The sequence below is a fragment of the Takifugu flavidus genome, chromosome 10 (genome assembly GCF_003711565.1).
Source record: "Takifugu flavidus isolate HTHZ2018 chromosome 10, ASM371156v2, whole genome shotgun sequence".
Classification (NCBI taxonomy): Eukaryota; Metazoa; Chordata; class Actinopteri; order Tetraodontiformes; family Tetraodontidae; genus Takifugu; species Takifugu flavidus.
The window spans coordinates 13,646,500-13,657,686 of NC_079529.1; the positions used below are offsets into that span (position 1 = coordinate 13,646,500).

Sequence of the window (11,187 nt, forward strand, 5' to 3'; positions counted from 1 at the left end):
TCTCCGTACCTTTACTTTACTCATAGTCTGGGTTCTGCATTATGTTGCCATAGTTTCTGCTCCTCAAACATGACCAGTGTTGTTCAGGGGTTGGCTTTGTTTTACCTTCTTGTCAAATGAGTTGACATCAGGTGGGACATGTTGCTGTTGTGCTGCATGCCATTATGCGTGTTTAAGGAAGTGAGCATGCCACCTCTCTAGTGCAAAGCACACAAGAGTTTCTCAGAAAGCTAAAAGTAGTAAATGCTAAAGTTCACATCCCTGAAGGGCCCTCGACATCATATGCTGAACCTTTCTTATAAACACAACGGTTCGACAACCACAAGCCCATAAACAACTACAAACAAACGAAAGAGGCAAACATCGACCTTCCTGTTCCATCTTTTCCCACAATATGAATGTAATTTAACCTGAAATAAATCCACAATATGTCTTTGTATGTAGTTGTTGTATGGATTTTTAAAAAAGGTTTATTTCAAGCTTCATTACACATTAAAATGTGAACTCTCAGTAAAGCGTACAGTTGTTCTATAAAACTGTGATTGTAGATGCGGTGCAGTATCAGTGATACCGAAAACAGTATCTGCGTCCACACTGGGACTTCAGAAATGAACTGGCGCAGCCCCGGTTTGACTTTCCATCTCATGTCTGCAGGATGCACGGCAGTTCAGTCCTCTGCTCCTCCATGCGTCCTCCCTGGACCCTCAGGAGCAGCGAGAAGAAGTCCTCATCATCCATGGGACCAGGAGCCCTGCTGCGCTGATCCTCCAGTCTGCCCTGGGCCTGTGGGAAGGACAATAATTGTCTGAGCCTGTGTCGCTCTTTTTAAAAATAGAAATCTGCTGGGTTATAAGCCTTCAGCTCAAGCCGCGTTGCAGACGGCATCTACACTCCATCTCTACACCAGCGTCTATGGCATGCGTACTTGTGTTGTGAGAATCATATCATACAGATCCTCTTTTGGTGCGGGGGCTGGAGCCGGCTCTGCTGCAGGTTTTCTCACAAAGGAGAGCTGCTTGATGCTCCCTCTAATACTTCTGGCTTTTGATTTCTGCAAAGGAGACTTCTGCATCTGAGCTCTCTGGTCATCGAGCCGGCGGGCCTGAGTGGTGGCGACCAGCTCGAAAAACTCCTCTCTCTGCAGTGACGTCATGGATGAGAAAACGACTGTGGGGACACATTTTAGAGAGAGACGGGGGGTGAGTCAGGGAACTATGAGCAGCTCAACTTCTAAAGGTAGCCGTCCTCAGAGGGCCCCCACCTCTGTTGGCCGGCTTGGTGGTGTTGGGCTCAGAGTGGCACCTCCTCCTGGCGACCCCGCTCTCTAACCTGAAGGAGCAGCGCTGGTCATTGAGCCGCCTGCCCTCCTGCAGGGTGCACAGCAGCTCATAGAGCGCTTCTGGGAAGTCTGGAGTTAACCGTTGAGACTGAAAGCAAGCAGCAACAAAAGTATATACGATACGGGGCAGAACAAAAAGAGCAACAGAACTGTGTTTCCTCATAGAGAAATATCAGGGTCTGAGCAGAAATCAGGTCCACAAACCTGTTTGGCGTCCTCCTCCGGGCTTTTTGTCCCCTCAACCGGTTCCTCACATGAAGTTGAGCAATCTGTGTCCACTTGCAGCTGATTTCTGGCAACCTTTTCATCATTCTCGAGGCTTTCATGAACTTTTTCATGTGTCTGAGAGGCACTTTTGTCCCCCCCTCCGCCCGCATTCTTGCTCTCCTCAGCTCTTTTTTCTCCCAATTCTTCCTCTCTTGCCTGCGACTTTGTTTTTTGCTGCTCTGAACACAAGGTAGCGCCTCTTGTATCGTCTTTTTTGTCCTCCATGTGTGCTTCTTCCTCCTTCAGGTTGGGCTCTTCATCACAGCTTTGCTGAAATGCAACTGAACTGCTGCCGCTGGTCTCGACGTCTCCCGCTTCGATGATGACCAGAGGTTCCAGCAGCCCCTCTTCAGCCATTTCACCTTCGGTCTCTGTGCTGTCTGTTAAGCTCAAAACCTGACGTCGAGACACATAAATGAAAAATGGGAGGGTGCCTTTTTCTGTACCATGAAAAGCCCCACTGTTTTTGCCTAAAACTATAGTTTTACCACAGATTTTTAAGGGGAAAACACAGCATTTTAAGATTGGATGCCCACAGCATCATCATTATCAATACCTTCACTCTATTGTAAACAAATGTATTCTTACATACAGTGTTGTGACATTAAATTAAAAGCTCTTAGAGTCTTACCTTCCTGTTTTTAACCTCTTCTTTTTGTCATTGTTTGGGACAACCCAAAATAGACACCGTCATTTTTGCCTGGTCGATTGCTGTCAATATTTGTAGAGGGGAGAAGCAATCCTGGGGGCTTTACATGCCACCATGACGAGCTTTTGCGCCTCTCTGCCTGCTTCGCTACCTTCTTTCTCTCGTCGCTTCTCTTCCTGTTCCTCTTAAGAACCAACCCATATGTTTCTCACATCTCACAAGTCGAAGTGTTTTGAAATATCACTGCCAGAAGCAGAAAAAGCATGCATGAATAGCCTGCTTCTGGGGAAAAGGTTTTTCAAAAATACAAAGATAAGGAGAGAGAATGTTGCCAGTTGCTCCTGAAAATGCTGCTCTTTTGGTTTTGACTGACTTAAGTGCGACGTGTTGAAACAAGCACAGTCAGTGCCTCTGACACTATTGTGGTTTAGACACATCCTGTTGACTTGCCACTAAAACAAGAAGTGTGTTAGAGTAGAATTAGAAGAGCTGGCTGAGTAGTAATTTATAAAACAATCTCCACTTATAAGTTAATATAAATATAGACAGGCAAATATATCTACGCGTGTGTGTATCTGTGTGCGTGTGTGTGTGGTGGGTGGGGGTGAGGGGGGGGGGGGGGGGGGGGGGGGGGGGGTTAAAAAAGAGCGTTTTGGTTTTTCAACATCTCCCCGGTCGCCACAGGGGGGCGCTGTTTCCCCAGTCCGTCTTGTGCGGCTGTGAGCGCAGTAGCGCGCAGTCGTCGCCGCTGTGCGTCGGTGGAGAATGTTGCAGCAGCAGCCTCTGACGGGCAATGGGCCGACCAACGGCCGGGGACTCGGCCTGAGTGGCCACACCGGCATGCACGTTCTTAGCTCGGTTCACCAAGGCTCACAGCATCGGTCCGATGGCGGAGACTCGGGCCTCGACGGCACAGAAAATGGCCACGAAAGCCGCAGAGACATTGGTGACATTCTGCAGCAAATTATGACGATCACCGACCAAAGTTTAGACGAGGCACAAGCAAAGTTAGTGTTGTCTTTGACGATTTATTTGGTTTATTTACGCTACGGCTGCTTCTGTGTTGCGGCTTCGGCGGCAGTCGCAGCAAAGTTCCCATAACTTGCAGGAAAATATTTCTGTCTAGTCGCTTTTCCGTTTGATGTAAATATTCTATTTCATTTGCTAATACTTAGATCTCTTTGCTGTCATTTAGAAACTCAGGTTTTCTTTTGCGTTGTTACACAACGTACGATTAGCCATTGTTAGCACGCTAGGCAGCATAACAAAGCTAACTAGGTAAGGATGCAATAAGTAGGAAAATGGCGATGATGTCGTTATTATAATGTACATATGTTCCACACACACCAAGATCATGCGCCAAACATGTAAAAATGTAAATCGATCTAACAAGCAAGTAATCTGCCTACCTTAGATGAGAGAACACATCAGTAAACAAACCCTCTTAGCTCCCGATGCAGCGATGCTATGGTTGCTACATTAGCCCTGGCTAACCAGGTACTCCGGCCTCTCGGAGCTGTTTTGGCCGGTTAATGTTCACATCATCGCCGGTAAAAAGCTCCAAATCACCCTGATTTTTTTCTTCCGCGCAGGAAACATGCGCTCAACTGTCACCGGATGAAACCTGCATTATTCAGCGTCTTATGTGAGATCAAGGAGAAAACAGGTGAGTTCCGGGGCTCCAAATGCGCCTTTGTTCAGCTGTTTGTGCAGCATTGATCATATTTAACCTATAGATCTGGCGTTAAACGCGCTCCTGTCTGGTTCCAGGGTGTGAACAGCCTTTACATTAAACGGGAATCAATTTAAAACGAGTCCACGCAGAGAAATGTGTCTCTGGTTTAAGCCCATTTAAAGATGCTGAATATGCATTTGCTATAATTTCTTATAATTAATAACATAGATGGTCTCTTCTCACTCTTTGAGTTCTGGTCCAGATTTAAGGAGACCTGCAAGTAGCAGTAAGCATGATACTAACCTAACTTTACAGCACAATGTGGAATAAATGATGTAAATGACTGAATTGTTATACGTGACTATAAATGAATGTGCAATTTGTTCCAGATATTCAAGAAAATTCATTTCAACAGTCTGATTTTGGTGACAATTTTCTGCAAATGACATTTATATCATACATATAATAATGTGGAAATTAATCGACCTGTTGTTGAAACCAGGAGTTATACGTTGTTTTAAGTAGACACATACGCTTTTTATCCTGTCAGCATTAAATCAGAGTAATGTTGTTGAGAGTAAATCTAGTTTAAACTGTGTTTTTGTGTCTGTTATTAACAACACTCATTTTTTATTCGAGAACATGGTTGTAAAGATGACTTATATTAAACCAACTGAGCAAACGGAGGAAAAAAAACGAACATGGTAATGATGGAAGGAGAGAATTCCCTTCGCTCCAACCGTTCCTAGAAGTAACGGGCTGACATTAACATGTTGTCCGTCGCTATTGTGCCAAACTGAGCCCCCCCCCTGTTGTCGGCAGGGCTGTCGATGAGGAACGCCCAGGAGGACGAGCCCCCGGATCCTCAGCTGGTGCGACTGGACAACATGCTGCTGGCCGAGGGGGTGGCGGGGCCCGAGAAGGGCGGCGGCGCCGCTGCGGCGGTGTCTGCTGCCACCAGCTCAGGAGGGATGTCGCCTGACAGCTCGCTCGAGCACTCTGACTACAAAAGCAAGTTGAGCCAGATTCGCAATATATACCACACTGAGCTGGAAAAGTATGAGCAGGTACTGCTTGCAATAAGAGACGACGCTAACAAGTCCGTGCAAACTTGCCTGAGTTAAAGCGTATTAGGTCTAGAGGTCAGTTCCATACGTGCTGAGACACAGCGTATGTTATAGTTCTGGTGATTCCAAAGCTAAAGTGTCTCCTTTTAAAGCTTCTAAAATAATATGCCGATATTAAGAGGACCTTTCTAGAATGACGCTGCCTGTTGTTGATGCTGCTGAACGCACCCCGGCGGCTCATTTGTTGGTCATGGGTGCATCCTATTTCAACTGTCTTGTTTTTTTTCTTGCTCGTGTCAGCCATAGTCTCGGGTGTTACGATCAAAGTCCGGGTGCCTGTTGTTGTGCTGTCAAGCGTAGATTGATGTGGAAGGTCCGCAGATAGCTTAACTGCGCTGTCGTGTGCCTCCTGTGCTGCCCAGGCGTGCACCGAGTTCACCACCCACGTGATGAACCTGCTGAGGGAGCAGTCGCGCACTCGGCCCGTCACTCCTCGGGAGATCGAGCGCATGGTGGCCATCATCCATCGCAAGTTCAGCTCCATCCAGACTCAGCTGAAGCAGAGCACCTGCGAGGCCGTCATGATCCTCAGGTCCCGCTTCCTCGACGCCAGGTCAGGTCCTCGTCGATCAAAGCGCCGCTTCGCATCACCTTGGATCACGAGTTTTCAGCATTGAATCGTCTGTTTTCTCATATTAGGCGCAAGCGGCGTAATTTCAGCAAACAGGCCACGGAGGTCCTGAATGAATATTTTTACTCCCACCTGTCCAACCCCTACCCCAGCGAAGAAGCCAAAGAGGAACTTGCTAAGCAGTGCGCAATCACTGTCTCTCAGGTACCCCAGCACGACACTTGTCGAGGTCAAAGCCCTCGTCCTGCCCTCGGTGCAGTTATATCGGCCCTGCAAGCTCATGTCCTGACTGTTGTCACGTCTTTCAGGTCTCCAATTGGTTTGGCAACAAGAGGATTCGCTACAAGAAGAACATTAGCAAGTTCCAGGAGGAAGCCAACCTCTACGCTATGAAGACAGCGCTGGGGGCCAAACAGGGAGAAGATTCCCCCCACACTCCAAACTCTACAGGTACCCAAACACAGCCGTCACATTTGGACATTGACTCCATTTGTTCCTCACCGGTTCGGTCCTGTTCTGCTCCTCAGGGTCTGGGTCCTTCTCGCTGTCCGGACCTGCTGACCTCTTCCTTGGGGTTCCACCCGTGAATGGCGGCCAGCCCGCCTATCAGATGGGCATGCAGGTAGGTAATATAAGGCAAATCACACTTCTCAGATAGGTTCTGGTCCGTTCGTGCTGATGTTGTGTCGCGCACGTACATCAGGGTCGATCGGGCAGCTCCACCCGGCCGGTATTATAAAGAGAACAGAGCAGAGATGCTCAAACAGAAGCGGAATATACGGGCTGTGTTTTGCCTGTGGAGTCCTGGCCTCCTTTTAAAAAGCTGTTTATTCCTGATTTTCCAGGCTAATGGGAACTGGCACGGTGGGACTTCTCCTCCACCGGGCGCCTCACCCCACAGCGACCTGTCTGACAACTCTGACTGATGAATCGCAGAACGACAGCAAGAGAAATGACAAAAGACGGCAAAATGAGTTCACGCTTTCACTTCAGTCGTTTTTTTTAATGTACTTTAACTGTTTTAAATGTACACTGTTTTATTTTTTGTTGTTCTCACTCCATGTTGGTCATTTTATGTCTGTCTGAACAGCTGAGTGAAGGTGTGTGTGTGCACGCGCACATGCTTGTATGTACTACATTGTGAGGACCAACGTTTGCATTTCACGAGCTATGTGGGGACATTTTGGTTGGTCCTCTTAAATTCAAAGGGCTGTTTGAGGGTGAAGAGTTGATGTTGATGAAATGGGGTTCAGGACAGGGATTGGGATGTGGGGGGCGTATTGTATCGATGAAAGTCCTCACAAAGATAGAAATACAAGTGTGGTTGTGTGCATGTTTCATGATGAGGTCTGTAGGTTTTCTTTCACTACTTCTGAGCTCTTACCGACTGGAGTGTGTGGCTTTGGGTTGTTTGGGACTGCATTAAAATATTTTTAGCACACTCTGCCATTATTATGGGTATTAATATTGTTATTTGATTGAGTGCTTTGACAATTTTCATTTTAACACCTCAGAAAAAGAACGCGTTTAGTGAGTGAAAGGGCAATAGAGAAAAATCCAAAGATTTTGTGTGTTTGTTTCTCTGTTTTGGTTTGTGGCTTTTCTATTGGGCTTCTGTGTCCCTGTTAGATGAATGAGGTGCGTCTACATGATCGGTTTGAATGAGTATATCAACAGTGCTGTCTTTTTTGTACAGTGAAACACCTGTATTCTCTCTACCTCTTTTACAATAAAGACTGTCTTCAAAATGATTGACCTTAAAGGGTTGATGGTTGGAAATATCAGAGCTTATATTTTATGATATAGGCTGCAGGTATTGGATTTTTTCATGAAAACCAGCTTTTTGCAGGCACTGTCACAAAATTCTGCATTACATAGCTGTTTGGTAGTCACACTTTCACCACTGAAAACACTTTACAAGTGTGCATTCATGAATAAAAGTACTCCTTTGTCTGCAAACACATAAGCAGCAGATTACCAAACCAGTGATTTTTATAATCAATCATGATACCTTTAAGTTTGCATTCATCCAGGTCTTTATATTATATTAGTCTTTACTAAAAACAGTGTTCCAGAATTCTCAGTAGTTGCCCCTTTTGGTTAATAGATGATAATTATGCTTGGCATCATATTGAAAGTGTATACCAGCGCCACCTTGTGGTCAAGAATATAACAGCAGAAAAGAGATGATGTATTTTATTTTTTGTCTCGCATATTTTTCATGCTTTGATTTACATTTGGCCGCAGCTTAAAAATGATAATTTAAGCTGCATTCATCAGTGAAGTAAGACTTCAAAAAGACTGTTGAATATGTTACTTTCAAACTCGTATCTTTTTGGTTTTGGTCCAATAAAAACTATGATCCATTCAAAAAACGATGTTTAACTATTAAACTCCGATGTAATTAATATATAACGACACAGATCGATGGTAATTATGATGCGTATGATGAGTGATGCACATACCAACAACGGCCAAGAGAGGGGGGCGTTTCCCCATTTCTATTTTTAAACCAAAAAACAACAACTGACAAACAGCCTGGATTAAAACCCTGGTTATAAACGATCTACATAATCCAACAAATTCTGAAAGATCTCAAAAACAATTTGAATTCGAGTCAAGTGGAGAAGCAACCTTCATGACTTCTGCCATGACTTGATGCATGGCGGCACCCTTGCCGGCCATCTTGCCTGCAGTTGGGTTGGATCCAGTTAGCCCTGGTCATTGACTCACAAATACAAATCATGTTGTAATGTTGAATATTTTGCTCCTTTTGAGATTTAGAAAAACACATCAATGTTCAATAGTTGCATGGGAGAGAAAAATAAAGTGACACAAATGCAGTAGAAACAGTTCAGATTTTAATTTACCCAAAACAAACAAGACAAATCAACATTAACCTGGGGTCCGTGTCGTTAAAGATTCAGAAATGAGTTCCAAGTACTTTTTCCATGACCCTCCGGATCCTTGAGAAGAATTGGCCACTGCTTCCTATTCCTCCTTTGCTACTCCTGTGGTGTTCCCATTTGAAGAAAATGGTTTTATTGAAAATGTCCTCATCTCACAGAATGTCTAAGAAGATCCACATGAGATTGTGTGAGTGTTCAATGGTGTCTGTCAGCTCCTGCAGAGCGTCTAAGGCCTCCAGCTGCTTGTGCTGATCAGTCAGGAAGGTTTTCAGCAGTCCTGATCTTCCCAGCATCTGTGGACAGTTGACCTTGGAAACGCCGCAGACGCTAATCACGGACTCGCAGACTGCCGACATCAGAGCTCATTTGAGGAGCGGCCTCGTTGACGTCAGTGAGGTGGAGGTACTCTGACCTTCTCCTCCAGCTGATCTCAGGAGCTTTTCTCCAGCTGTTTGCATCATATGCCGCCCTGTGAGCTTCTCCTTCACCTCTTCTCTGGACATGAATTAGCTCTCCTTTCTTTCTCACTTGCTCCTGGTGGATTTTTCTGATGGTTCTAGGGCCATTTTCTGGTCCTCGAGGTGCCCAGTTGTTCAGTCTGAGTTCAACCAACCCCTTAAGCAAGAATTTGACCCTACAAGAGACCTCACCTTCTTGGATGATGTAGTCTATGTAACTGAAGTACTGGTCCATTCGTGGCTTGGCCTCCTCTGTGTCCAGTTGTTTCCCACAGGTGGGCAGCAGCTTGCAAAAGCATTAAAAGGACTCCTCCACACAATCATCAAGTAGTTCATAGATACATTCGTGCATGATGATCTTCTTCAGCATTTGTAGCTTGAGGAGTTCACCAACAAATCTTATCAGGCTGAGACAACGACGGTGAGCCTTGGTCTTCATGGCTTCCACCTCACTCTCCAGGCGCTGATGCTCATCTTGGTTTTGGGCAGCGTCCAGCTCTTTTTGTTTGCTCATGAAGGCTTCATCATCATTTATATCTTTCAGGAACTCATGCTGGCAACCCCGAAGCAGCAGCTTCAAGAACTCCAAGGCGGCATCACCACTCTCTGAGTCCACCTTTATCCCCTCCAAGTGTCTGAACAGCCTGGCTTAGGTGGCGCAGTAGGCCGGCTCTGACGCTGCCTTGCCCAGGATCAGCTCAATGGCTCCCTTCAGCCTTTCTTCTGTGTTTATCTTCATGTATTTCACCTGTTGCATCAGACGACCAAACCTTTCAGGAGTTATTTTGTGTAAGACACGTTGAAGGATATCAAGTGTCTCCTTGGTTGTCGTTTTCATGAATGTACACACTTCTCTTCCTTCCATGCTGGTTTACAGACATTTTTATTGTCCTTTGGAATCTGGCCTCCAGTAATGTGTTGTCCAACATACGTGAATCTGATGTGGAGCTTCTCTAGAGCTTGCTCCGAATTTTCTTCTTTTTGTTCTTTCCTTTTTCCTTCTTTGTCATTGTAGCTGTCTCGTAGGAGCCGGAGGTCTAATGAATGTTTCTCTGCAAGTGAAGTCAGTGGCTTGAATCTGAAAGGATCTGTTTAAATGGTGAATGTTTCAAGATAAAAGAAGGTTGGTCTTTGATGTCACTGAATATGATACCCTTTCATCAGGCCAAAGGACATTGTCTTTGATGTTGTGGTTTAGCCATTTTTTTGCGCACAGCGAAAGATTTTCATGGATTTTGAAAGGCATGAAAATTTAAAAAATGAGAACACAATAATATAGATGGCGCTCACAATTTGTCGACGGCAGCATCAGTAAACTGTTATTTTTAACATACAGTATAAATACAAACAGCCAGTACTACACAGTCTGGCCACAGGACCACATCCTGGGAGGAGGTGCCCAATGTCCAAAACACACACAGTACATACAGACTATATACACAGACTATACCACCTTCACATTTTTCGCCCGGCAACAGCAGCAGCGAAGACATGACTCATTATTTATCCATTTCCGGTTTCTTCAGTCGTCAGAAGTTTTCAGGTCACTTTGTTGGTATAACACTGCCGTCACATCGCCAAGGCAACAGACCAACACTCCTTATGATCTGCACCCGAATATGCTGAAGACGCCACAGTAACACATTTGCATAACTATTCTGGAGCTATTCTTTAACTCTTTAACTATTCTCAAAGCCAATTGCGCGGGTGAGATTCACGATCAGAACTTTCCATTTTTCAAACGCCTATTTGGTCAGAATCAAAGGCAGCATTGTTGTTCAGTTAAATTTAAATGCAAAGTTAAATTTAGATAGATGTAGATCACTACCAAGTACAGGCTAAATCATTGCAAATAAAGGTTGCGATGGCTTCTCCTGAAGTTATGGCCCACAGAGAAGCGGCTGGTACTGTTCAAGAGGCCCAAGCACCCTTGTCAGAAGCTAAAGTTTGAGTCTTGTGAGATCATGTCAAACAATTTTATTGAAGTTTACTAAACTTGAGCAAGTCATTTTTCGGAGCCTACTTTAACGCTTTGACCAGTCAGAGCATTTGAGAATGAGAATTTATGCATGGATTCAGGTTCAAACTAGATTTCTTTTCAGGAACTGACCCAGACTCTACAGGCCCAAATTACTTATTTTATTAAGAAATCTTGGCACTTGTTTTCAGTAAACCAGGAAATACAAATGTGC

At 45.1% G+C, this 11,187-nt stretch overlaps 2 protein-coding genes across 3 annotated transcripts; one reads left to right on the forward strand and one right to left on the reverse strand.

Annotated features, from left to right (window-relative positions):
• Positions 1-433: 433 nt before the first annotated feature.
• Positions 434-3,682, reverse strand: LOC130531993 (G-protein-signaling modulator 1). 2 transcript variants are annotated; one of them, XM_057044181.1, is made up of 6 exons: positions 3,665-3,682; positions 2,238-2,498; positions 1,544-2,002; positions 1,262-1,427; positions 926-1,167; positions 434-783 (listed from the first exon to the last, which is right to left on the reverse strand). In XM_057044181.1, the coding sequence occupies exons 3-6, from the start codon at positions 1,961-1,963 to the stop codon at positions 643-645; spliced, it is 969 nt and encodes a 322-aa protein (XP_056900161.1). In that variant the 5' UTR covers positions 1,964-2,002; positions 2,238-2,498; positions 3,665-3,682; the 3' UTR covers positions 434-642. The 2 variants fall into 2 exon arrangements, with proteins under 2 accessions (XP_056900161.1, XP_056900160.1); XM_057044180.1 differs by lacking the exon at positions 3,665-3,682 and having other exon boundaries at positions 2,238-2,634.
• pbx2 (pre-B-cell leukemia homeobox 2) lies at positions 2,956-7,379 on the forward strand. The gene is made up of 8 exons (XM_057044178.1): positions 2,956-3,262; positions 3,848-3,921; positions 4,753-4,997; positions 5,420-5,610; positions 5,697-5,832; positions 5,937-6,078; positions 6,156-6,250; positions 6,474-7,379. Exons 1-8 carry the CDS (start codon positions 3,021-3,023, stop codon positions 6,552-6,554), a joined length of 1,206 nt encoding a protein of 401 aa, XP_056900158.1. The 5' UTR covers positions 2,956-3,020; the 3' UTR covers positions 6,555-7,379.
• The last annotated feature ends 3,808 nt before the right edge of the window (positions 7,380-11,187 follow it).

Excerpts from the sequence above, each read along its gene's own strand:
- LOC130531993 (XM_057044181.1), bottom strand. The coding sequence starts at position 1,963 with ATGGCTGAAGAGGGGCTGCTGGAACCTCTGGTCATCATCGAAGCGGGA. Across the intron at positions 1,428-1,543 it reads CGGAGGAGGACGCCAAACAG|TCTCAACGGTTAACTCCAGA; the intron begins GTTTGTGGACCT and ends GCTTGCTTTCAG. Across the intron at positions 784-925 it reads ATATGATTCTCACAACACAA|GCCCAGGGCAGACTGGAGGA; the intron begins GTACGCATGCCA and ends TCCTTCCCACAG.
- pbx2 (XM_057044178.1), top strand. The coding sequence starts at position 3,021 with ATGTTGCAGCAGCAGCCTCTGACGGGCAATGGGCCGACCAACGGCCGG. Across the intron at positions 5,611-5,696 it reads TCCCGCTTCCTCGACGCCAG|GCGCAAGCGGCGTAATTTCA; the intron begins GTCAGGTCCTCG and ends TTCTCATATTAG. Across the intron at positions 5,833-5,936 it reads GCGCAATCACTGTCTCTCAG|GTCTCCAATTGGTTTGGCAA; the intron begins GTACCCCAGCAC and ends CACGTCTTTCAG.